Raw genomic sequence first — 27087 nt, 5'->3', positions numbered from 1 at the left:
AAGACCTTTGAGTAATGAATTTAAGACCAATTTAAGACATTTCTAATGAATTTAAGACATTTTTAGGCCTTAATTTTAGATACATGAATTTAAGACTTTTTAAGACTTTTCAAGGATCTGCGGATACCCTGAAAAAAGTAAAAATATCTCCTGTGGAAATTCACACAGGTCTTCGGGATGCGCCCGCCAGTAAGGGTGCGGACACGTGCATCTTCGGTGCGCGGATGCGTGCCTTGTCTGTTTCAAGTGGCACAGTGCAGCAGTGAGAGCTCCGCAGTTAAGTTGAATACGGACAATTAACAACTTTCTCCTTCTCTCTCTTATGATGTGTGTGCGTGAATGATTAAGGTGAGAAGCCGCCCATGTTTCACTTCCTCATATCGCCCAAGCTGTGAGTTGCACATGTGCGTGTGTGTGCGCTGCTGATGTTACAGGATGTCAATCATGCGGCGTGGAGGGAATTTGACCGGCGTTTTATTTTGGCATATTTTAGACTGACCGGCCGGTCACAGGTCATGGCCGATCACATGAAAACTGGCCAGATTCCGAGCACTGCCAATTAATCAGTGCAAGTCTACTCCTAGGTCAAGATGAAAACAGAAAACGTTTTCTGCAAGTTGGGGCATATCTTCTTTATAAGAGACAGATGAACAAGATGAATGGTCATTGCTGACTCTGATTTACATGTTGGAGTTAGGCATTTGTACCTGTTCAGTATTATATTGTTTTTCACTATATTGCTGAGAAAGTTACATTATATTTTAGCTGACAACACTTGTTTCTGTGTTTGGGAGTGGTGAGAATGGGAAATCTGTGAAGGTGTGAGCTTGAAAATAGGATGTACTCTTTGATTTACAGTGCTGATGTTCTATTTCAAATGTCATAAAATGATTTAGATCAGGAAACGTCTCATCAAAGAACAAGAAAATAAGACTAAGAATCAGGCCGAGCATTCAGTGCCAACTCTTGATACTCAATGCTTTTGAGACAGATGCATCATAAAATATTATTTTTGTGTCAACTGTCGATAAATATCAGCATTTATACACATTCATAAGTGAACATCAAGCTTCAGAGACATGAGCAGCTCTGGCAAAAGAACAGAAGAAGAACAACTAAAGAGTTATTTGAGCTGACAGCTCCAATTTGTGACAACACTTGAATAATGACTTACGGAGCAAGGCCGAGGTGAAGAAGCGATACTCGTCTTCTCCATTGTCGTAATCTAAAGGCGTGCTGTACTCCTCTAGGGGTGTTCCCTCTAAGCCGTCATCATCCCAGTAATCATCTTCATCCTCATCATCATCCTCACCTGCCTGGCCCGTGGGCATGCTGGACTGCTGCTGCATGGCGTTATGGTTCTCGTTCACCTCATCTTCATCACTGGGAATCTCCTCTGCCCATACACACAATTACAGATTAGAACTGTAAAATAAAATCATATATATAATATACATATATGCATATACATATATACATGAATGTATGTATGTATATACATATATGTATGTATGTACGTATGTATATGCACACGTGTGTGTGTGTGTGTGTGTGTATATATATATATATATATATACATACATATATATATATATATATATGTATGTATATATATATATATATATATACATATATATATATATATATATATATGTTTATTTTTGTAAAGAGAAGGAAACCCTACCTGGATACACATACACAACAACATAATACAGATACTGGTTTCCTAACACAGAAAAACCTAGGAATGAACATGATCGAAAGAGAGGCAAGATATGACTAAATTTTCATCAGTGTACTGGACTCAGGGTGCTAGCAAACTTAATTGCTTTCAGGTCATCTTCCTTTTGCCTCTCCATTGCACCTGTTGTTGTCACTTTCATTTGCACCTAAAGCAGGTGACACTGACTCACAATCACTTGTGCTTCCTAAAGGGACAGATTGATATATCTGAAGTTTAACTGACTTGGTGTTATACTTAATGGTTAAGTGTTCCCTTCATTTGTTGAGCAGTGTATTATTACTAATAGGGTATATAAAAGATTATGATTTACCTCCAAGCAGGTGTTAAGATGGCATATCTAACCTTGCTGGAAGATATTACAGTCTGTGCCTTCAGGTTAGGGCGCATCAGAGGCTGACATGTTTGAACGTGTTTGAAGAGAGTGATGAAAGTTGTGATGAAAGTGTCCTTTACGGGTCAGTCTTGGGTCCACTTCTCTTCATCATCTACTTCATCCCTCTGGGCACAATCCTCCGTCACCATGGGGTCCATTGTCACTGCTACGGCGATGACACACAGGTCTATATCTCCTCCAAACCCACCCCTGCCATCCCTCCCACCTCCCTCACCACCTGTCTTGAAGACATCCGGAGCTGGATGAGCAGGAACTTCCTGAAACTAAACGGCAATAAAACTGAGGCCCTGCTCATCTGCTCCAAATCCACCCTCACCAAGTCACAAGACACCCCAGCTCCAACCATCATCATCGACGGATTCCTTGTACCCTTTTCCTCCCAAGTCAAGAGCCTCTGTGCCATTCTGGACAGCACCCTGTCATTTGCATCTCATATTCAAAACATCACCCGGACTGCATTCTTCCACCTCCGCAACATCTCCAGACTCCGCCCATCACTGTCCCAATCCAGCACCAAAATCCTGGCTCACTCATTTGTCACATCCCGCAACGACTACTTCAACACCCTCCTCACTGGCCTCCCCACCAAACTCAACAGACTGCAAATCATTCAGAACTTGGCCGCCCAGATCATCACCTGCACCAAATCATCTGACCACATCACCCCTGTTCTTATCCAGCTTCACTGGCTCCCTGTACAATACCGCATGCACTACAAAAAACTTCTCCTCACCTACAAAGCTCTCCACAATCTAGCCCCCACTTACCTCTGTGACCTCCTTCAAGAATACACCCCCTTCCGCACCCTCCGCTCAACTTCTGCTGGACTCCTCACCATCCCCACCTCACGCCTCAGTACCATGGGTGCTGAGCCTTCAGCTGCTCGGCACCCAGACTCTGGCACTCCCTCCCCCAACACATAAGCCAGTCAGACTCTATCACATCATTCAAATCCCAACTCAAAACCCACCTGTTCAAACTGGCATTTTCACTCTAACTGGACACTGTGCACTACACTTGTTTTTATGTTGATGTTTGGTTTTAATGATGTCTCACTGATCTTTTATCCTCTATGCTCTGTAAGGTGACCTTGGGTGACTTGAAAGGCGCCTCCAAATAAAATGTATTATTATTATTATTATTATTATTATCAACACTAAGACAATTTCTTTTCTCTTCTCTGCTTTCTTTCTGTAATTATTCATTTTTTGTGTCACCACCTCTTCCCTGCATGCCTGTTTCCCAAAATTTCTTCTTTTCTTTTTACTTTCCTCAAATCATTATTTTTCAGTGATTTTCTGTTCTTTTCTCACCATTGTGGTCTTCATCCTGTGCCCCTGCATGGGTGAGTAGGTCTGGTTTGTTGATAAGACGGGAAGCATAGAGGTGTTTGAGGCCCAGGAATAGGAGCAGGATGGAGGGAACAATCTGAGCGGCGACTCCCTCTAACACTGCTGGCCGGTTGGGCAGCTCCATCAGCACGCTCAGGCCAATGATGCACATTTTACGGTCATGGAGCCTGGGGAGTGGATCAGAAAAAGGAAGAAGCAGACTGAGAGGGGAAGCAATTGACGGTATCAAGTTCTAAAAATAAGTTTGATCTACAAAACATTGTATGTTTGTCAAGATATTTCCAGGTGTTGAGAATTTGTGATTAAAAGTATTAAATTGGCTATTACAAATATAGAATTGAGTGGTAAAAATGGTCAAAATCCTTTCAAATCCAAAATCCAAAATCCACCAAATTAAGACACCAAGACCTTGAGGAAAAGCCAGAGAAAAATCCATGCTGTGATTTGGTATCAAATAGTTTTGACATTGGGAGATTTCTGTAAGAGCTGCATTTTTTTGCAATTGGATGATGAGCACTTCTGTTCTGGAAGCTGCTCAGAAACCCCCTTATTGTCAATATGCCTATGAAAGCCATACATCCTCTGCATGCCTAAGGTCTCTAGTTTGGGGATGTGAAGTTTAATGCAGCATTATCATGAAGATCCAAATAGGTAATTTTATCTGTGAAGTCAAGTTTCAAAACATGGTCTCACTTCAATGAAATGGCTACTACGGGGGACAAATATTCATTAGATTCTATATTTTCATTTCAAATGGTGCCATTTGTTCCCTGTGCTTAAAATAAGTACAAGTAGCTACTAAACTTAAAAACCAAGTTGGTTTATCATGAGGGATCTAGCCAAAACCAATGGTGTGTCTCAAATCACATACTTCCGTTAGTACACTTCTATGTCGTATACTATGTGCACTATGTACTCACTGGCATAGTGCACGAATTTCAACAGGGTAGTGTTGTCTCAAACCAAACACGGCCGTTGTGCACTCACCGGAAATGACGACCGCAAATTAGCTAGTTAGCAAACTAGCATTAGCATTTGCATTATCGTTCTCGGTACCAAATCATTACAGACTGCAAAATTAAACCAATAAACATACTGCTGGCTTATACCCGACAACAGTACAGTGGTGCTTTGTGCAAAAAACACATGCATTTGTACAATGCAGCGACGTTCACAGTCGCACAGTCCTCAGCCGCTATTTCCAGTTTGAAAAGTGGTCCCTCTTCTTCTGCTACGTAGCCAATATGGCGACCATTGAGGACGAGAAGTGTCCATAGTTCCACACTCAACTTTCTGACCGTTTCGAGTGCACCATCCGGGTACTCATAGTGCACTGCATTTTTCCATACTTCTCAGTGTGAACGCACTTATGCACTCAAAATATTAAGTGTAAGTACAGAAGTACGGAAGTTATGGATGGAAGCCATTTTGAAAGTCCAAGAGGATCACAACGAAGACTTTGAAAAAAATTGAAAAAGTGATTTTGGGATATGGTACAATCTAAAAGTTTGAAAAAGATATAGTTTATCAACTCCCCAAAGGTTTTGAAATAAAGTTGCAATCAGGACATTATGAAGCTGACTAAGATGAGATACACATTTATTACTGAGCCTTAGATGTGTTAGTAGATGTTGATCTTTGGTTGAAGGCTAGCCATTTCCCTCTACTTCCATGCTTTATGCTGACCTTGGCTGACCATGTCCTACCTCAAGCTCTGTAATTACTGCAAAGAAATGAGACTGATATCAATCTTCTCATCTAACTCTCAGAAAGAAAGTAAATTACTGTAAATCTTCAATTAGTAGCCTAGGCTATTATTTGCTTGAATCACTGAACTCAACAGGTGTCTATATGGGACAGGCCTTTGATTCCTTTTACACAAAACTGTTGCTCAGCAAAGATGGGAAATATAATCAAATTATTTATTTAAAGCAGTGTGAATATTACTTGTATGAAAATTAGGCTTTGAATAACATATCAATTATGTGTTGTGTTATGACACTTGTTTCACAGCACCTAAGGATAACAGCACTTGGCATACCAACACAACACAACACAACTTTATCCTGTCAAAAAAGTATTTATGATATAACCTGGATTAATTTTTTATGAAAAACCCTTTTGATCATTGGTCCCTTACAGACTAAAGAAGTATTAATGACCTACCACGTAATCGAGGAATGGACAGATATTCTGACCTTATGACAACTTCAGAGGAAGGGAGTCACCACTTGTTTTTTCGTCATGCCGGTAAATCTGAATGACTTAGGGTCCTCTCCAGTGATCGTGGTTTCAGTAAAATGAAATCAACCCAGCTAACGATGTTTAAAGTTAAAACATTTATATTTGTATGCGCGATCGAAGCAGCAAACTAATGTTAGCTCAAGTGGGCAGTCAACAGTCAGGTTTTATACATCCAAAAAACTTCTATAAAAAAATTAACTGCTTGGCAACCATACCAGGCATCTCATTGGGACAGGCTTTTATTTGTCTAAATGTGTAGCGACACCAGGTTAGTAAAAGGAACTGGGCGTTTAATTGAGACGAGGCTTTCAACTGAAGTTATATGTTAGTGTATTTAAAAACTAAAACTTTCTGAATTTTTGTCGTCTAAAACCTTTTAAATTTTTGTTGACTAAAACTTTTTGAATTCTCGTCCACCAAGACTTTATAAATTTTCATTGACTTAAAGCTCCACTTACCTTTCTGGAAATTTTACGCTTTTCTTTGTTTAGGTTAAAATGCTATTAATAAGCTGATGGCACACTAAAATGTAAGTGAATTCCAACAGAGATAAAAACCCATAATTATACCATTCTCATATTAAAACTCTGACCAATCATTGCATTCGGGCCGAAAGCAATGATTGGCTGAGCATCCTGTCTGTCTTTCCCACATGGATGCCTCCGACTGACGTAACCGCTCGCATAACGCCCCCTGATGATGAGACTGATGCAGCTTCACCCTGAACTAAAAAGGGATGAGACGGTCGCAGAGTTTCTGCTGGACAGTTATTTTTAGTTTGCCTCTAATGTAACATAGGCTATAACTTTATATATGACAACAGAGCATCCAGTTGCTAACGGTTAGCCTACTGTAGCCTAAAGTTGCCTGAGCCTCTGTATTATCTTCCTTGTTTGTTGCCAGTCACCAGTACAGGACAGGTTCACACATGGCCATAGGCAGCAGTGTTAAGCCAGGCAGGGGAAAGCCAAATTCTCTGAAAATGAGCAATCGTCAGAATTTTGGTCTTAGGCACTGTATTTCGTCATAAACAACCCAGAAATGGGGCTCAAAGTGCAAAATACGGAACTTCTCCTTTAACTAGTTCAAAACATCTTAAGTGTCCCTCTCACCCCAGGAAGAACTCTGTGTCGTTCATCCATTGGTTGATGAAGTGGGCAGTGATGGGCTGAGGGCTGTGTTGGAAGTGCATGTTGTCCAGAGTGTGGATGAGCAAGGCTGGGTTGTAGTACAGAGCAGCAATGGCCACCTGCAGGCACATAGTCCTCAGCTCACTGGACTTCACCCCCCGCATCAAACGCTCCAGAACTGCCTCCACAAACAAAGGGATGCACTGCATGGAGGAAGCACAAAGAAATGATGGTGCCGTTTCACTTTTGGTGGAGTATTGGTCAGTGTCTTGTCTGAGAGTAGTAATTTCTTGTTTAATCCCCATCTTAAGTTTGTCTTTAAATATTGTCAACTTGTCTTTAAATTCATGTTTTAGATCTGTTATGTCTCTGCTAATGTTTGCTAGTTCAGTTCTCAGTGCCTTAGTGTGGTCAAACTGGTCAATTTTTCTCTGCTGTGTTGTCCTTGGTTTCACTTTTGTTGTGCTCCCCTTTCACTGCAAGCTGCTTTTAAACTTTAACTTTGATTGTTTCTCCAGCCTTTGTGTTCATTCTACTCACTCACCTTTTAGTTTTTTATAGCATTTGTATATCAAGTTACATAGACTGAGTAGGTTTATTTAACCTGAGCTAGCTAGTAATTAAGCACCCATTTGGTCCACAATGAAAAAGTATTTTAACAAAATCAATGTTTTTTAAGATTATTTTTGGGCTTTTGCTTTTATTAGACAGGACAGCTTCATCATGAGAGAGGGACAGAGAGAGAGGGGGGATGACATGCAGCAAAGGGCTACGGGACGGAATGCAACTTGCATCCACTGTGGCACAGACACAGCCTTTGCACATGGGGCACCCGCTCTACCAGGTGAATTTATGTGTGCCCCAACAACATCCACTTTTTCATACATATAATACATATAATATACTATAATATACTATATACTATAATATACATATAATAATATGTAAATATGTAACAATAGTATTTAACTATAATTACCACCCCACAGTTGTATGCCTCCACGTACCAGTCAAGTTTCTCTCCCAATTTACATCCATGTGTGTGAAAACATGCATGCTTCACACCCACTTTCATCCTGGCAGCACAGAAGATCTATACAATCAGCAGTTTCATAGTGGACACACAAGCCTAGTGTCACCAGTTCAGTATCTGACTAAATGTCTCCCCTTCTGTTCCTGAATTATGACTTTTAATAATGACCAGAAAATTGTTGTATGTAGAACATTATGATGTCATAGTGAAGCTGACCTTTGACCTTTTAGATATAAATGCCATTACTTCATTATTTTATCCTATTAGACATTTGTGTGAAGTTTTGTCATAATTAGCATGTGAATTCTTTTGTCAAAACCGAAAATATATTTTGTCAGGTCACACTGACTTTGACCACAAAATTCTAATTAGTTTGTTCTTCAGCCCAAGTGGATGTTTGTGTCAAAGTTAAAGAAATTCCCTTAAGGTGTTCTTGAGATGTCCTGTTCAGGAGAATGAGACAGATGCAAGGTCACATTGACCTTGACCTTTAACCAGTGAAATCTTATCAGTTCATTGTTGAATCCAAGTGACCTTTGTGCCAAAGTTAAAGAAATTCCCTCACTGTGTTCTTGAGATATCGCATTTACAAAGCGAGACAAGGTCACAGGGACCTTGACTTTTGACCTATTGCCACCAAAATCAAATCAGTTCATTCTCAAGTCCAAATCAACCCTTGTGCTAAATTTGAAGATATTCCCTTTAGGTGTTCTTGAGATAACGCGTTTACGAGAATGCGACAGACAAGGCAGGGTTCGACATAACCCATGGCCCAATGGCCCAGGGCCAATCAAAAAGTATGTCAGGCAAGTTGACTGACAGGTGACAGGCCCGCTCGCAGTGACGCTGTAAAGCTTTTTTTGTCAGGGGAACAACTCCAGCGGATTTTTATCCCACTTTTCTCGAGTCTTCAGTGGATTTATTGGGCTTTTTGGCCAATGGTGCCCTCACCTTTGCTCGTGCAATGAAACACCAGAGGAGGAGGAAACGTGCCGGTGCGCTTGTGCGTCTCCGCCAACGCGGACACTGCTGCCATGCAGGTATATTTCTCTCCAACGTGCGTTCACTGGCCAGTAAACTGGATGAACTTCAGCTACTGATGGTGAAAAACGGATACTTTTCTACACCTGCAGTTTTGTGCTTCACAGATACGTGGCTGTGTGGATCGATACCGGACTCTGCACTGCAGCTGGCAGGCTTCCAACTCTTGAGCGGATCGTAACACGGAACTCTCCGGCAAAACTAAAGGTGGAGGTATCTGTTTTTACACTAACGGTGGCTGGTATAATGATGTGACAGTGATCCAGCAGCACTGCTCTCCTGATCTGGAATCTTTTTTTCATCAACTGCAAACCTTTTTACTCCCCCCGTGAGTTTGCTTCATTCATTCTGGTCGGTGTTTACATCCCACCGCAGGCAATGTGCAGGAGGTAGGCTACAGCGCATGCTCGCCGACCTGATAGGCTACTGTGTGTGGAGTGGACTCCTTAGTTATTGTCCTTGGCGACTTTAACAAAGGTAACCTCACCCATGAACTCCCCAAATACAAACAGTTTATAAAATGTCCGACCAGAGAGAAGAATATCCTGGATCACTCTTACACAACTGTTAACAATGCCTATCACGCCGTCCCCCGCGCTGCACTGGGCCACTCTGACCACAACACCGTCCACCTGATTCCCTCATACAGGCACAAGTTAAAGCTCTGTAAACCTCTTGTGAGGTCATCTAAGAAGTGGATGAGTACACAGAGTCTGTGACATCATACATCAGCTTCTGCGAGGACTGCTGTATACACCATCACTCACTACGATGAGGTATAATGGAGTTAAATGAAATGAAGTTAAATTAAATGAAGTTTTATATTCATTTTTTCTCTCTCTCTTTTTTACTTGGGCCAGTAAGAATATACAAGGGGCCAGTAAAACTCTGAACTACTGGCCCGGGGGGCCAGTGGGGAAAAAATGTTATGTTGAACACTGCAAGGTCACACTGACTTTGACCTATGACCCCCAAAAACTGTTCACTTAATTGCTGAGTCCTAGTGGACATTTGTGCCAAATTTGAAGAAATTCCCTTGAGGCGTTCTTGAAATATTGTGTTCACAATAATGGGACAGACAAGGCATACAGACGTACGGATGGATAACCCTGAAAACTTTATGCCTCAGGCCACAGCTAGTACTGGCGCAGAGGCATAAAAAGCATCCAATTTAAAATAATTTCAAATTAATACATTTGGAACAAGAAATGTGGTGTGAGTGAAGGAGCAATTAAATTAAAGCAGGGCTTTGGGGTATGTCAAACAAAGAAGGTTGGGAATTACTGTGTTAAATACATAGATTTTTTCAAAACTTATGTTGTTTATGTTAGTCACCGATTACATAGAAATGAATGTCTGTACTGTGTGCGGCTGCTTCTGACCTGGTCAATGCCTCTACCCCTGCACTGCAAGATGATGACCTCCAACAGTTTGGCAGCGTGACACTCTGCATCCTCACCTGCATCCACAGTCAGCACCTAAAACAGGGGAAAGGTCCAAATAGCTGACCAGTCAAGACTCAGTAGCATCGATGAGAAAACAGGATCTTTGCTCACATTTTATGTAACTCCAAACAGCAGGTGAAGACATTTAGAGCCTTACCTTTTTGCACATGCTGTAGATGACCTCTAAGTGCTTAGGGTTGGACAGGAGCATGTCTGTATCCACAGTAATATAGTTGTGCAAAAGAGGCATCATATCTGTAACACAAACAAAGAACATCATTAGAATTACCACCATTTTCTGATGGTTATTGTATCAACATGCAAACAGTAACATTTATTTACCAGGTAGACAATAGTGCTTAAAAATGTTAGAGTACTACAATTAACTTTTTTGGCTAGTAGATAGTTGTCTTTCAAAGAACTGGTTTTCATGTCTCACTATGGAATATTCACAGAAGCACTTATTCCATTACTTCAGCCCTGATTAACTGACACTTGTGACGCCGGCATCCACATCTGTTGCCTTTACATACAGTGGCATGCAAACATTTGGGCACCCCTGGTCAAAATTTTGTTCAAACTGTGAGTGGTTAAGTGAGTAGGAAATGAATTGATCTCCAAAAGGCAGCTGGAAAGCAGGAGAAGGCTGGAGAAGCAGGAAGGCTGTAAGAAGATAGCTAAGTGTTTTCAGGTAGCTGTTTCCTCAGTAGTTAAGAAGTGGCAGTTAACAGGAACTATGGAGGTTAGGTTGACGTCTGGAAGACCAAGAAAACTTTCCGAGAGAGCTGCTTGTAGGATTTTTAGAGAGGCAAATCAAACCCTCTGTCTGACTGCTAAAGACCTGCAGGATGATTTATCAGACTCTGGAGTGGTGGTGCACTGCTCTACTTTGCTGCAACACCTGTACAAATATGATCTTCATGGAAGAGTCATCAGAAGAAAACCTTTCCTGTGTCCTCACCACAAAATCAAGCATCAGAAGTTTGTAAAGGAAAATCTACAACAAGCCTGGTGCATCTTTGGAAACAAGTCCTGTGGTCTGATGAAGTTAAAATATAACTTTTTAGACACAATGAGCAAAGGTATGGTGGAGAAAAAAGGGTGCAGAATTTCATGAAAAGAACACCTTTCCAACTGTTAAACACAGAGGTGGATTGATCAGGCTTGACTTGCAGACAGTGACATGGAGAACATTTCACAGGTAGAGGGAAGAATGGATTCAGTTAAATTCCAGCAAATTCTGAAAGCAAACATCACACCATCTGTAAAAAAATAAGCTAAAGATGAAGAGAAGATGGCTTCTACAACAGGACAATGACCCTATACACACCTTGAAACCCCCAAAGGACTGCCTCAAGAGGCACAAGCTGAATGCTTTGCCATGGCTCTCACAGTTCCCCAACCTACACATGTTTAAAAAAAAAAAAATAGACCTAAAAAGAGCAGTGCATACAAGATGGCCCAGAAATCAACTGATTGAAATAAAAAAGTAATCTTGTTTAAAATATTGAATAAATGTTTCAGCTCTAACCTTTTGCCTTTTGGAAATCAGTTCATCTTCTACTTACTTAACTACTCATGGTAAACACAATTTTGACCAGGGGCGCCCAAACTTTTGCATGCCACTGTGTCCCTGGCACAGTGTTGTTCATTATTCAAACATCTCTTCTTGCTTAAAGGGCCAGTCTATCTTTTATCTTTTTCCTGGGCTAACAACAGTAGCTTAACTATGGTCTGACCAAAAGTAGACTAATTTTTTTTGAAAAAAAAAAAGGAGCACTGCCAAAGCACTGCCAAAGCCCTACAAAGGGATGTCCAGCAGGCTACTGGTGTGCATACTTCTGACCAAACTGTCAGAAACAGACTCCATGAGGGTGACGTGAGGGACTAACATCCCCTAGTGGGACCTGTGCTCACAGCCCAGCACCATGCAGCTTGACTGGCATTTGCCAGAGAAGACCAGAATTGGCAGGTCTACCAGTGGTGTCCCATTTTCTTGGGAACAGGTTCACACTGAGCACTACAGACATGAAAGAGTCTGAAAATGCTGTGGTGAACGTTATGCTGCCTGTAACATCATCCAGCTTGACTGGTTTGATGATAGTTCAGTGATGATCTGGGAGGCATATCCTTGGAGGGTCGCACAGACCTCCATGTCATAGCCTACATTACCCTGACCGCTGTTAGGTGCGGGGATGAAATCCTCAGAGCAACTGTCAGACCTTACGCTGGTGCAGTGGGCCCTGGGCTCCTCCTGGTGCAGGACAATGCTCCGCCTGAGTGTGTAGGCAGCTCCTGGATGACGAAGGCATTGATGCCATTGACTGGCCTTCTTGTTCAACTGACCTAAATCTAATCGAGCACCTATGGGACGTTATGTATCGGTGCATCTGACACTGCCAAGTGTTGCCAGTGCCACAGACTTTCCAGGAGCTCACTGATGCCCTGATCCAGGTCTGGGAGGAGATCCCCCAGGACATCATCCGCTGACTCATCGGGAGCATGCCCAAACATCGTCAGGAGTGCATACAGGCACGCAGGGGCCATACACACTACTGAGTCACATTATGAGTTGCAGCAATAAAAGTTACACAAATTGGATCAGCCTGTGATTTAAATTTTTTACTTTGATTTTCTGTGTGATTTTTAATCCAGCCTTCAGTGGGTTGATGATTTTGGTTTTCATTGACAGTTGTTACATCATTTTCATTCATTCATTCATTCATCTTCTAACCACTTCATCCTCTTGAGGGTCGCGGCAGCTGACATCGGGCGAGAGGCAGGGTACACCCTGGACAGGTCGCCAGACTATCGCAGGGCTGACACATAGAGACAAACAACCATTCACTCTCACATTCACACCTACGGACAATTTAGAGTCACCAATTAACCTAGAGAGTGCTAACCACCACACCACCGTGCCGCCTGTTACATCATTTTGTTCTCAATAATTATCTGGTGTACATCAGTTAAGATTTTCAACTTGAATAATTCGTTTATCAAGATCTGATGTATGATTAAAGTGTTTGCTTAATTTTTTTGAGCAGTGTATTTATACAAAAGAATGATTACTTTTATCATGTCACAAAAATATGAGTTTAAATTATCCATATCAGTGGCAGTTCTAGCACATTTGGTGCCATATCCTAGCTAACAATAAAAAAAATAAGATAAAAATTTGTGCTAATTTGCTTTTGGTAACATGTTGTACATGTGTTATAATAATCATATAAATCGACAATAAAATAATATATGACATTGTAAAATAATAATAAATTTCAATAATACACATTTATGAAATTACCTTTAACATAACTGTTCACATGAAAAACATCTTTAAAAAATAAGCAAAAAGCCTTTTTACTATATATGATACAACATAATTCCCTCTCTCTAATATCTATTTTATTGTGCTGTGAAAACATGAACACATTTCTCCTTCACACAGCTGGATTTATTCAAGTTTCTCACCAAAAGCTACATTTTACAAGATTACACTGAACACATCATGAGAACATTATAATTTACCTTCGCCCAGAATTCATTTTTACTGAATAGAGCTTTAACGCTTTACAGTGTAAATCAATGCAACCTGTGTGAGCTCTTCTATTTCGTCCCTCCTGACTGCCAGAGGTGGGTATGTCGAGTATGAATATCAACAATGTCACCTGTGACTCCGGCTACATCTTCCGGTGTCACCAGGTGATCTGTTCCTTCATTCTTCTCGCGACCGCGCGTCGAGGTGTACGTGAGTAGGTCAGGCACGGGCTAGCGCTCGTACTCCGAGAGGCTGTAGCTGGCGTGTTGCACGGTTGTAAATGTGTTTGCCTGCTTTGAATTACTGTGAGCAGGTCAGTGTTAAATTGAATTCTGATGACTGTTTTCTGTGTTTTGCAGTTTGGGATTCAAAGTTTGAAGGAAGCAATTGTGATGGTGAAGGTGGTGTTTCCACTTCCCTCTCCCAGCTCAGTTGTGCTTGTATTAAAAAAAAAAAATGAATAAAAGAGACAAGAAGGCTGGTAACCCTTGTGGTGACGGATGCGTGTCCGCCCCCTCTCCCAACTTGGTCTGGTGTTTTCTATTGTGTTGACGTCTCCGTTCCCGGCACTGTCACACTTTTCGGGGATTCTTGCTGGCTTTTTCTCCACCCGGTTATGGAGGCACGCCTGTGGCAGCTGCATGGCCTCCCTTGAACCCGAGAACGGCCATGACCACTGTGTGCTGTTTTGGTGTGGAACACCTGCGTGAGGCCATCACTGAGGAGGCGTGCATGAATTGTCATATCATGCCTCGGTCGATGAGGTTGGCTAGACTGGCTAAACTGGATCCCCTGGTCTGTCTCCCTTCATTCCAGTCTGAGGGTCCCTTCATTCCAGTCTGAGGGGGTGGATTTCTGAGGGACCACTGCGCAGAAGAGTTCTGCCACATGGGGAGGTGATGGTGCTCCTGCGAAAAAGAGGAAGGCAGCAGTGTCGGACCAGCTCTCCTCCAAGGTTGACCGCTTGGCTGCTGATATGGAGCAAATGAAGGCGTTCCTTCTGAGTCTCCAGCCTGCTGGTGGGGTAGCGCCTCCTGCTGTAATGTCTGCCCAGGAGTCACCGCTGCCATTGGACGATGCTCTCTCCATCGCAGCTTCATCGAGTCAGTTCCATGACTCACAGGGTAGTCCAGCCCCTCTTACGGCGGCAGTCTCCTCTCATTCTTCAGCCCCGAGCTCTTGGCGGGGGTCTGATGACTCCTCCATGGGAGCGATCATCCGGGCAGCGCACTTCTGGCTCCTCCAGGGGCCGGGTTCTGCCATTTCATATGCTGACCACAGAGGACGTTATGCAAGTGATCAGTCAGGGCGAATGGTTCACGTCCACAGATTTGGCGGATGCATATTTTCATGTGCCCATCATGGTTCATCATCAGCCCTTCCTGCGGTTTGCCTTTCAGGGCCACCACTATCAGTTCAGGGTACTCCTCTTCAGGCTTTCCCTGTCTCCAAGGGTCTTTACTCGATGCGTTGCAGTGGATCTGGCACCTCTGCAGGCAGAGGGCATGAAGGTGCTGCCATATCTGGACGATTGGCTGGTGTGTGCGCCTTCCCGGGCCCAGGTGGTCCAGGATACAGACCGTCTTCTGGCACAAGTGGCCCGGCTGGGCCTCAAGGTCAACAGGGCAAAGAGCTGTCTGGTCCCCACACGGCGGGCTGCTTACCTGGGTCTGACCCTGGACTTTGTTGCCATGAGGGCCTACCTGTCAGAGCGTCGCGTGGGCGACATCCTCCGACTCCTCCCCCTCTTCAAGAGAGGCAAGCGGTTACCTTTTGTTTAGTTCCTGCAATTGCTGGGCAAGCTGACGGCCGCGTCAACTGCCATACCATCTGGCCTGTTGACGTTGCGCCCCCTCCAGATGTGGCTGAACAGCTTTCATCTGGACCCTAAGCTCCACAGGCGCAAGCTGATCAGAGTGTCACAGGCATGCATTCGCGCCCTGGCGCCTTGGAGAAACAGGGAATTCCTGCTGGGAGGTGTGCCCCTGAGTGCTATCCCTTCCTTTCACGAGTCTGTCATGATGGATGCTTCCCGCTCAGGATGGGGTGCAGTTTGGCGTGGCAGATTGGCTCAGGGACAGTGGTCTGTCCTGGATTGCACATACCACATCAATGTGCTGGAGATGCAGGCTGTCCATCTGGCTCTCTGGCACTTTTTACCACACCTGCAGAGGAGACATGTACTGGTCTGGACAACAAAGCCGTGGTCTCCCAGATCAATCATCAGGGGGCACCAAGTCAGCACATTTGTTACGGGTGTCCCAGCGCCTGCAGACATGGGCTGCTCCCCAACTGTCCAGTCTGCGGGCAGTGTGGCTGGCAGGGGATCAGAATCAGGTGGCGGATTTTTTTTCCCGGCACAGGCCTCTGCTGGGGGAATGGAGGCTTCATCTGGAGGTCGTGGAGATGATCTGGCAGCAGCGACTGTCCCATTGGATTGTGGATACCCTCTGTTGTGCTTACAGGGTCAGCGGTCGTCCATTGCCATCTGGGATCAGGTGTCACTCTACAAGGGGTGTTTCCACGTCCTGGGCTGCTCTGAGAGGCGTTTCCTTGGAAGACATCTGAGCTGCAGCCTCTTGGTCATCGCCTGCTACCTTCCATTGCTTTTACCGGCTCAACGTTGCTGCTCCCCACCTGTTGAGCATGGTCCTTCACCCCAGGACTTCTGCCCCTGGGCAGTAAGGTGGGTTTGGGGGATTCTTCGTGATGTTGTTGGTATATGTCATCCAGTGCTTATGCACCGCCTCTGGCGGTCAGGAGGGATGAAATAGAATGAAAACTTATGATTGTAACTTCGATTCTATGAGTTCTGGATGACCACCAGAGTGCTGGGTCACTCAGAGTCCTTGCGTATTCATGAGCAGATTTTGGGAACGGATCACCTGCTGACACTGGAAGATATAGCCTCCTGGAGTTCATGCAGGGGTCACAGGTGACATTGCTGATATTCGTACTCAACACGCGCTAGCGCGGGCAGAGTTATCCAGTGCTTGTGCACCATCTCTGGCGGTCATCCGGGAACTGTACTTACAATCGTAACTTTTTGTTAGTTGCAGTTACCGGCTGCTTAGAAGTAATGATAACTAGCTCTGCTCCTGCTGATTTCAACACAGGTTTGTTTTTTAATCTTATTTTCTTTCTCTCCACATACACTCCTCTTAGTAGTGTAGTGGTAACAGAGTGTCCTCTCAGTAGTGTAGCAGTAGTTGAGTGGGCACCAAAGAGCTTTTGTCATTTTGACACAATAACGATACTGCATGTTTCGGGGTTCATGTGACATTGGATAACTCACCCATCTCACCCAGAGAGCAGGTAAACTTTTAAGTACTGTTATTATCATAAGTGTACATGTCCATTCATTCATTCATTCATTCATTTAACTCACGACCATGATTCACTCAGCACATCAGACAGAAAATGGATCAGAACAACTTCCCCACACTGATGGAAATACAGCTGCCCGTCGGACATTTTTCCTAACATGAACAGTCTGTTGAGGGCCATCATAACGCTCCCTTTGACCTCCTGCAGCGTCGAGAGACTTTGCTCCGCTACCAACAGGATCCAGGCGCACCTGAGATCATCCATGCTGACTGGATGCCTCAACAACCTGATACTCCTGTCATTTGAAAGAGATTGACAGTTCGGATTATGATGACATAATCACAATGAACTTGAGTGCGCATGCGCCGCGGTGTATGGAGCCTGTTCCAGTCGCTCCTGCTTACTTTAACTTTGTTTTCAACTTTTTTCCTCTCTTCTTTATCTTACTTGTTCTGTTTTTACTTTAGTTATTTATTAAGCTACGTCCTCTCTAATCATGCTTGTGTGGAGAGTTTTTGTTGTTTTGCTTGTAGTGGAATCGCTCCTTTTACTCTGCCACTCGACCGTCGCTCAGCAACACCACATTGTTTACTCAAGGGATCAGCTGATGGAGCTGAAGCCGGCCGGCTTGGCTACGGTGATGGAGGATATCCCTGCTGAACTTTGGAGGAAAACACACCGGGGATGCAGAAGGAAAGGATCGCTACGGCGGCGGAAAGGAGCGAAACACCAGAGACTTATGGAGAGGAAGACATACAAGCCGTGTCTCCCATCTCTCATCATGGGCAACGTGAGATCACTGAGGAATAAGATGGACGAGCTTACAGCGCTAACCCGGAGTCATCAGGAATACCGGGAGTGTAGTCTGATGATTTTCTCGGAGTCATGGCTACACACGGATGTTCCTGACCACAATGTTTACACCGTGGGTTTCCACACTGTCCGGGCTGACAGGGACTGCACTAACAGCAGTAAGCAAGTAAGTAAGGAGGTGGGCTTGCTGTTTACGTGAACAACAGGTGGTGCAATCCTGGTCATATCATAGTCAAAGACGGCATTTGCAGCCCGGATATTGAACTGTTAGCTGTGGGCCTCCGTCCTTACTATTTACCCCGTGAATTTTCACATGCTATTGTAGTGGCTGCGTATATTCCCCCGTCCGCTAACCCAACGTCGGCATGTGACGTCATCCACTCTACAATAGCCGGACTACAGACTGCACACCCGAGTGCTCTCATTATAATCTCGGGTGACTTCAACCATGTCTCTATTAAAAAGACACTCCCGAAATTCACCCAGTATGTGACCTGTAAAACCAGAGAGCAGAAGAGACTGGACCTGCTGTATGCTAATGTAAAGGACGCATACACCTCCACGTCCCTTCCCCCGCTGGGAAGATCAGATCACAACTTGGTGCTTCTCACCCCCTGCTATGTGCCTGTAGTGAAGAGGCTGCCTGTGACCACAAAGACAGTGAGGACATGGTCAGAGGACTGCTATGAGGCGCTGCAGGGCTGTCACTGAGGTGACTGACTGGAATGTACTCTGTGAGCCACATGGAGAGGACATTGATGGGCTTACTAAGTGCATTACGGACTACATTAATTTCTGTGTGGATGGCACTGTCCCAGCAAGGACTGTGCGTTGTTACCCAAACAACAAGCCTTGGGTAACAAAGGACATCAAAGCCGTACTCAACCAGAAGGAGAGGGCTTTCAGAGGTGGCAACAGGGAGGAGCTGAGGGACATTCAGAGGGAGCTGAGTGCAAAGATCAAAGAGGCTAAGGACGGCTACAGGAGGAAGCTGGAGAGGAAACTCCAGCAGAATAACATGAGGGAGGTCTGGAGTGGTATGAGGACCATCACCGGTTACAGACCAACTAGCAGTGGAGCTGATGGTAGTGTGGCTAGGGCCAATGAGTTAAATCTGTTCTTCAATAGGTTTGACACTGCAGCCCCAGCCCCTGTTGGCTCTCCTGCTGACTGTCTCCAGCCACCACCACTTCTGACCCCCCCCCCCCTCCTCCTCCTGATAGCACCTCATTCAACTTGATGAGCCCCTCACACCCATCCCTCACTCCTCACACGTCCTCTGGGTCCCATGCTACCTGCCCTCCTCTCACTTTGGACTTCAACTCTCCCCCTCCTCAACCTGCACTCTTTACACCTCTACATGTTAGGAGACAGCTGAGCAAACTCCCCGCTGGTAAGACTGTAGGCCCTGATGGTGTCAGCCCATGGGTTCTCAAAGCCTGCCCCGAAGAGCTCTGTGGAGTGCTTCATCGTGTCTTCAACATGAGCCTGAGCCTCCAGAGGGTCCCTGTGATATGGAAGACGTCCTGCCTCATTCCGGTGCCAAAGATGCCGCAGCCCAGCGGTCTTTATGAATTAACCTTATAGGCTAGTAACTGTAGCGACAACAGTCAGGTGCGCCGTGCTGTCCAAGGTGCTGAGTGTGTCTGGAGCAGAGCAGGTCTCTGTCTCCCCGTGCGCAGTAGTGTGAATATTTATGCTATTAAAGCCATAGTTGGTAATCCTGTTCAGAAACACTTCTTGTTATACTGGGTAAAATAGTCCTTCCATCCTGAGAGTAGTCAATACATAATGTGTTCAGAAAAAGGAATGAAAAAAATCTGACCTCTGTGGCAGCTGCGGGCCTGTAAAAACTCTGACCAATCCCTGCCATTCAGTGTGAATGGAAAGAACCAATCAGATGCCTTCATGTCTCGTATTGCCTGAGCCCCCCTCCGTCCCTCCCTCCCTCCTCCCTGCACGCACTTATCACATGTCACCGTTGCCGGAAATATTCAACACACTCCTCAGCAGAAATACTGAGTTAGCAGGAGTTTGCTGCACAATGGCAGAGAAAATGCAGCCAATAGCAACATTTCCAGTGTTACTTGTAACGGCTCGCCCCGCTAAACAGGCTGAGAAGAGAAAGTCAGAGGCAGAAAAGGCTGCGACGAAAAAGGCTTTGGATAAAATGAGAGGACAAAAAAGACATCGACAGCAGTCCAGCTTTTGAACGGTGGAGACAACTGAGGGAGCTGAAGGGCCTGAAAAGTGATGCAGAGGTTGCTGTCTTTCTGTTGAACAGGTAATTATTTATTTGCTTTGGGGGGATTTGTTATTTTACTCGGCTCTCCTCTGCTCTGCTGACTGCAGGATGGGCGTTCAGGCATGTCTGGGCTCGTGGCTTTGGACGGAGCATTGACGGGAGGGGGAGCAGGGGGTGGAGCTCAGAGGAGGTGCCACTTTCAAATCTTGCTAGCTCTCCAACATTACCAACTATAGCTTTAAGTACACAGAGAAAACATGTCTCTCATTGTTTAATAGCAGCAAAACAATAAGGCTTCATCAAATATATCAATATGTCCAAATATGTACATTAACTGAGAGTTATAAAACAGAATCAAGCGTCACACAGCTTTACAAATATGCCAAAAAATAATGTGTATGCATATTTCTGGCTTTGTGCGGGCACACAGTTTTAGTCATGTTTTAGTATGTTCTTGTTACTAAATCCACAGACATCTCAGCTTTAAAGATAATCAGGCCCATCCAAAATTTTGCAGGCCCACCCATTACCTACATTCTGGCTCCGCCACTGCTTGCAGGCTCCATGGAGACACAAATACATTTAAATTATACAGTCTAAATAAACATTCATACATTATCCTATTTAATTTACTTTCTTTACCTTCAATCAGCCTCCCCCAATAGCTGATATCTCTCTTTTTACCTGCAACACACAGTGGATACCTCCCCAACTCTCCATAGACCATGTTATTACATGTTGATGTTTTAACTTTTAGAATATATTTGAGGAATTTGAGATGTAGTTTTTCTAGCACATCAATTTTTTCAAATCCCCAAACCTCACATGCATATAACATGACTGGTGAAACCAACTTGTCAGAGAGGTCTAGTGTGACATCTACAGGTAAGTCATGTGTTCTACTTCTACAAAGGAGGGCATACATAGCACGAGACGCCTGCTTATACAACTCATCAATAGCAATTTTAAATGAACCATTATAGTTCATAGTGATCCCCAGATATTTAAAACAGTGAACAACTTCTAAATTTTCTCCATTACAAACAAACTTAAATTTGCTGGTGGCAGCTTTTCTGGGTCCAAACACTGTGACCTCAGTTTTTTCGCTATTGATCTTCAGTTTCCATTTCTCACAGAAACCACACATCAAGTCTATTGCTTTCTGTAGCCCCTCCTTTGAAGTAGACATGACAATTGTATCATCTGCATACAACAGTACCATAAGTTGCATATAATTATCAATTGTTTCATCATCAAAGTTAATAGACTGACAGCCATTACATATCAGGTAATCCTCTAAATCATTAATAAATAGTGCAAACAGCAATGGAGATAAATTTTCGCCCTGCCTAACACCTGCTAAACTTACAAAAAATTCTGACTTAATTATGTTTTTATACATGTTCACTACTACGTCCAGGAATTTACCCTTAACACCTACTTTTAGCAATTTATACCAGAGAGCATCCCTCCAGACTGAATCAAAAGCCTTACTGTAATCAATAAAGGAACAGAATAGTCTCCTCTTTTTGAAACAAAATAAATCAATGACGTGTTTCAACCAAAACATATGATCAGTGGTGGAATAGCTCTTTCTAAATCCTGCCTGGTTTTCCCTCAGGATAGAACTGTCCTCACAGAACTTAAGTAGTCTTGTGTTTAGTATATTCGTAAATAGTTTACTCAAACAACTCAAAAGTGTGATGCCTCTATAATTATCCCAATCTGCAGCATCACCTTTTTTCTTAAAGACTGGCACTGTTGGGATTCACAGGACCACAGATGATTTATCATTTGGTAAAATCATCACTGGGCATTTAAAGGCCATTTCCTCTGCATGCTCTTTGTTTTCCAAACAAAGACAGCTATTTGACACCCATCTCCAGGAGGTCTCACCTCAAACCTCAGTGAGACACAAGTCTCACAACTTGATTGGACAGTACTGTTACAGTGATATGCCCCTCTGTGATGTCACCAAGCTCTAAGCTAAGTCCTGCTCCTTTCAAATGCTCTCTTGTGCTCCAGCTGTTGAACAGCTAACATCTCTTTCTGGCTGGGCCTGGAACAGCAGAGGCCCAGACCCTTGCTCCTTGCCCCACACCACTAAAGGGCGGGCAATTAATCATGGACTCTCTTGCAAACACAAGGTTTGCAACTAGCTTTCCAGCAACAAGGAACTAAGTGAGCACCCAGCTAACTCTGCTAAACCCTGAGTGACCAACTTCCTTGGAGTTTCACCTTTGGAACAAAGGACCGAACAAAGACTGCACCTAGAACCATCTTCCCAGCCTTCTTCTGCCGGCTAACAAAGCAGCACACCACCAAGTGACTCTTTCTCCCATCCATTCAAGGATCGGTAACGTAACAACTGGGCATAGCTTTTCACAGCTTTACAGGCTAAGCAAGACTGTTTAACTTGTTGTATGTGATTTGATGCTGTTTACTGAGTTATTGTTGTGATAGATTGCAGTTAGGTCATTGATTAGTTGGCTTCACCAAAGCTAAGTGTTTAGTTTGCTAATACTGTTCACAAACAGATTCTTGCACACAACTAAACAATCTCTGCACTAATTCAGACCGTTTGCAACACAAATCACATTCACATAGACTCATTAACAAATAGGCTTTCAACAGAACTACACCCAAACAGGCATCCCAAAGTTCCTGCTTCTTTTCCTTTGTCTTTGTCCTGACCACACGGTCAGACAAACACCTCCCCCTGAAGCTAGCCTTGATTCGGCCATTTTGGTAGTTCTCTGTTGTCAGCCATTTTGTTTTGTAGGCCAGACGGCTCCTTGATCACCACACCCGCCTTTGTCTTTCTTTCTCTTTTTTCTCTCATATGCACACAACACACATATACACACCAAGCTTGTATATAGTTAGTTAGAATTTGTGTGTTTTGGTTTGCTTTGCTAGTTTGTGAATAAATATAATTCTTTGGAATCATGCCTGCTGTTTGTTTAATGTTGCACAAGAGTGAATGAATAGTCAACCTCTGCTGCGTCAAGAACTCCGAAATCCTTCAGGCGTTACTGTTAATTTTGGTTGTTGTCATTAATTTAATTATTAATCAAAACTCCAAATTAATAGTTTAGCCTATTTTATGAGACTGATATCTTTAACTGGCTATCATTTTTCCCTTTACGGGAACGGTGCCCTACGAGGTGATTTAATGTTAACTGAGTCACATTATTTAACATAATTATTAATAATAATTATTAATTATTTCCGATAGCCAATTAAATCCCAACATATTTGGTGCCTCCATGTGAAGCCTGAATTTATGTTCCCAACATTTTCGGTGCCGCAGTATGAGGTAAATATATATTGACCCCAACAGCACAATCAGACCAACTGCCCAGTCCTCAGGGAAAACACCAGTGTCAAGGATCTTATTAAATAAAGAAACATATAATGGCATAAAAACGCTTGCAGTACTTTTAATATACTCATTTAGCATCCGGTCAGTTCCTGCTGCTCTTCCAGGTTTTAATTTTACAATAACCTCCTTAATTTCCTGTTCGGTAAAACTAGAAACCAGATACCAACAAAGAGTATCTCCCAGATGACTGAAATGTTAATGAGTGAGTGTGAGCACATTCATGTAAGACATACCTGTAAAGTAGTTGAAGCAGTCGTGCTGGAAGACCTCGTACAAGACACCTAGAAGCTGCCACATCTGGGGGGAGATGGTCTGACAGGTGAGGCCGAATGCCAGTGACAAGATCTCCTCATAGAACTCTGCAGGAGACAGGAAAGGACTATTAGTGAATTTCATGCATACAAACACATTCAAAACACACCCTGAGTAACTTCATCTAGGGTAGGATAAGTGTAATGATAGGTGTTTATACATGTGAGCCTCCGTGTACTGACTTTTGATGACACTTGACACACGACCATACACCAATAAAATCCATCAAGAATGGTACCAAGCCTATGGTGCATGTCCCATGGAGAATGTCAGCACCACTTCAAGCTGGCTTGAGAAAAAAACAAAACAAAAAAAAAAAAAGCTAGGTACAGCTAGGTGTCACTGAGCGGGTGAAGAGTCAAGAGAAGTCAATTTTATTTATATAGCCCAATATCACAAATCACAAATTTGCAGCAGAGGACACAAGTGTAAAAACAAACAAAATTCCCTTGCTGGGGACTAAGAGCATTTTGCTCACTGGCAACATTTGGTAGGCTTATATTATTTCCATTAAGAAAACAAGGAACATTTCCTAAATTTCTGTAAAACACTGTATAGATACTGAGAAACACTTCCCAAAGGCAACAGGTTGCAATAGGCATGACATTGAAAACACAGAACAAAAAGAATAATAAAGCATAAAACTTGTGCATTAGAAGGAATGTCAAAATTAGTTTCGCCTTGGCTAAATGCCAATGTAATTGCCAAATGCTTCAGTGATTATTTTATCCCATTTTATCCCAAGCAGCAGGTTTAAGAAGTTTGTTTTGTTTTTCCTTGTCCTGGTGATTGGCAGATTCGTGTTTTTCCATAGACCCTTTAACTGTCAGTTAGTTAGACTGTTAGTTTGACATTTTTTTGTGGGCGGGGCTTAGCTGGAGACACCAACAATTCTCCACAGACATTAGCTAGCGCTAGCTAGCAAGTTCTGTTGGCTTCTTTTAGACAATAGAGGAAGTGCATTCAGAAACACTAATTCAGAGTGCCGGAGTGGACTCTGGCACAAACTGGATTGTTCATAAATTTGGAGCGCTGTTGGAATATGCCATTCTGTTATCCAGAGCACTGCACTCTTGGAGTGGCAGAGCCCACTCTGGGCACTCTGTCTGGGGAGACGGAGCAGCAGAGCGTTGAGCGGAGTGAATGTGTGATTAACTTAACTGTTGGTTAATTCATATAGAAATACAACGCTCCGTTTCTTCAAACAACAGGGCTCTTATTTTAGTGTAGAGCATCAGATTGAATTTACAAATGCACCATGTTAGGTCACTCACTCTCTGGGGCCGTGAATGCTACTGGCTGACCAGTATGCTCTCACTCAGTGGATGGATGATTTGACAGAATTGCTGAAGGTGGGATGGCTGGCTTTGTGGTTGATTACTATGCCAATCTTACAAAGGAGGACAACACTTGAACGGTTTCCTCTGGTTTGTTTTGCTATCGAATCTAACATTAGCTAATGCTCTATAGAGTTAGTGTTACAGAGAAATCCAATATTCCTCTTTATACCTCACCGATCTCTGATTAGGTGGAAATGATAATCCTAAATACACATAACATTATTCATCCCTACAACAGTAAATACTTTTTACCTAACGTGATATGAAGTGTGTGCTGCACATGCAAGCATTTTTGATGATCGCCTCCATCCAGTCCTTTCGTCTCATTGCATTTAACAACAGCTGTCTGTTTTTGTTGACAGAAGGTGGCAGCTGGTATGCGATAAAATGTAAGTTTTGAGCCATGACTCCTTCTATTCTGCTCCCAATAACACAACAAGACAACATTTTAAGACACCTATGCAGCCTACAGCCCTGTGGTGGTGAGTCATGTTTTACTTTCACTGTCTATTCACATAACCTCCAATGCCATGCAATGCCAACACACCCTTTTGCCTTACACACAACTCTCTTGCCAATGCTGTTTGGCGGACTGGGAACCAGCAGTGGGGTCTTCTATCTCCAGTGTTTCATTTGCTCTGTCACAGGGTGACACACCAATCAGCTTGTTGTGCTAACCTGAGATTACAGGTTGAGAATGCCATAAAGCTTCCTGGGAGAACTCGGGCTTGTGAACTTTATTTCCGTATTAAGTACATCAGTCTAGATACGATGTATTCTGTGTGCAGCTGCGTGCACTTAACTGTGACCTTGTACTGTGACAGTTTGGAAAGAAGACATGAGCAGTTTCAACCCTACACGAGGGGCTTTACAATCTGTACAGCATACAACACCACGTGTCCTTAAATCTTCAATTCGGATAAGGAAAAACTCCCCAAACAGAAAACTAATTGGGAAGATTCCATCGCATGCAATACGAAAACATATCGTAAGCTTAATCAAGCCTGCCTTGATCCCAAAAAATCAATTACCGACCCACGGTCATTACATTTAAATCCATATCTGTGGAAACATGAATGCTTTACAGACACACATCTTCCCCCACAAAAGCACAGAAGAGCTACACAATCAGCACAGTTTGAAGATTAGTGTCACCAATTCAGTATCTGACCATATGTGTCCCCATTTGTCTCTGAGATATGACATTGACTAATGGCTAGAAAAGTGTTTTATGCAGAACATTATGATGTCACAGTTTAGTTGAACTTCAACCTTTTGGATATAAAATATCATCACTTCATCATTATATCGTATTAGACATGTGAAGTTTTGCCATAATTAGTAGGGATGCACAATATATATATCGGGGTGATAACTCACCGGCCAATAATGGAACATTTTTATAATTATGCATTATTCTGATAATTAAAATTATAGGCGATAAATAGCGCCAATAATATGAAGCCAGGCTACTTTCATTGACTAAACAAGGGCAGCATCTACACACCTGAAACAGTCCTACGGTACATTTTAAACGGTACCTTTAAACTTGGTTTGCGAGCCGCCAATAAACACAGAGAGGAACAACAACAACAACTGCAGTTTGCTGTCTAGAGGGCAAAAGATGTCCCGTTTTGGACGTCTTTTACAGTTCCAGAGAAAGACAACAGGATTGCACCGAGGGTCAGATCTCTGACCGCTTGACACAGGTTAGATGCAGCACTGAAGGACCGTCTCCAGAGTG

At 43.3% G+C, this 27087-nt stretch overlaps 1 protein-coding gene across 5 annotated transcripts in view; it reads right to left on the bottom strand.

Moving 5' to 3' along the window:
* The window catches only part of ipo8 (importin 8), a 106136-nt gene that overhangs the window by 20821 nt on the left and 58228 nt on the right, over positions 1-27087 (bottom strand). For all 5 annotated transcript variants that reach the window (XM_049567059.1, XM_049567055.1, XM_049567056.1 and 2 more), the window contains exons 18-23: positions 23925-24050; positions 10541-10638; positions 10321-10416; positions 6847-7067; positions 3452-3657; positions 1175-1396 (exon numbers count right to left, since the gene is read on the bottom strand). In XM_049567059.1, the coding sequence (XP_049423016.1) occupies positions 1175-1396; positions 3452-3657; positions 6847-7067; positions 10321-10416; positions 10541-10638; positions 23925-24050 (969 nt within the window). The remainder of the gene's footprint in view (positions 1-1174; positions 1397-3451; positions 3658-6846; positions 7068-10320; positions 10417-10540; positions 10639-23924; positions 24051-27087) is intronic.

This window comes from Epinephelus fuscoguttatus, linkage group LG22 (assembly GCF_011397635.1).
Source record: "Epinephelus fuscoguttatus linkage group LG22, E.fuscoguttatus.final_Chr_v1".
Taxonomy (NCBI): domain Eukaryota; kingdom Metazoa; phylum Chordata; class Actinopteri; order Perciformes; family Serranidae; genus Epinephelus; species Epinephelus fuscoguttatus.
This window is presented reverse-complemented; position numbering and strand designations above follow the sequence as displayed.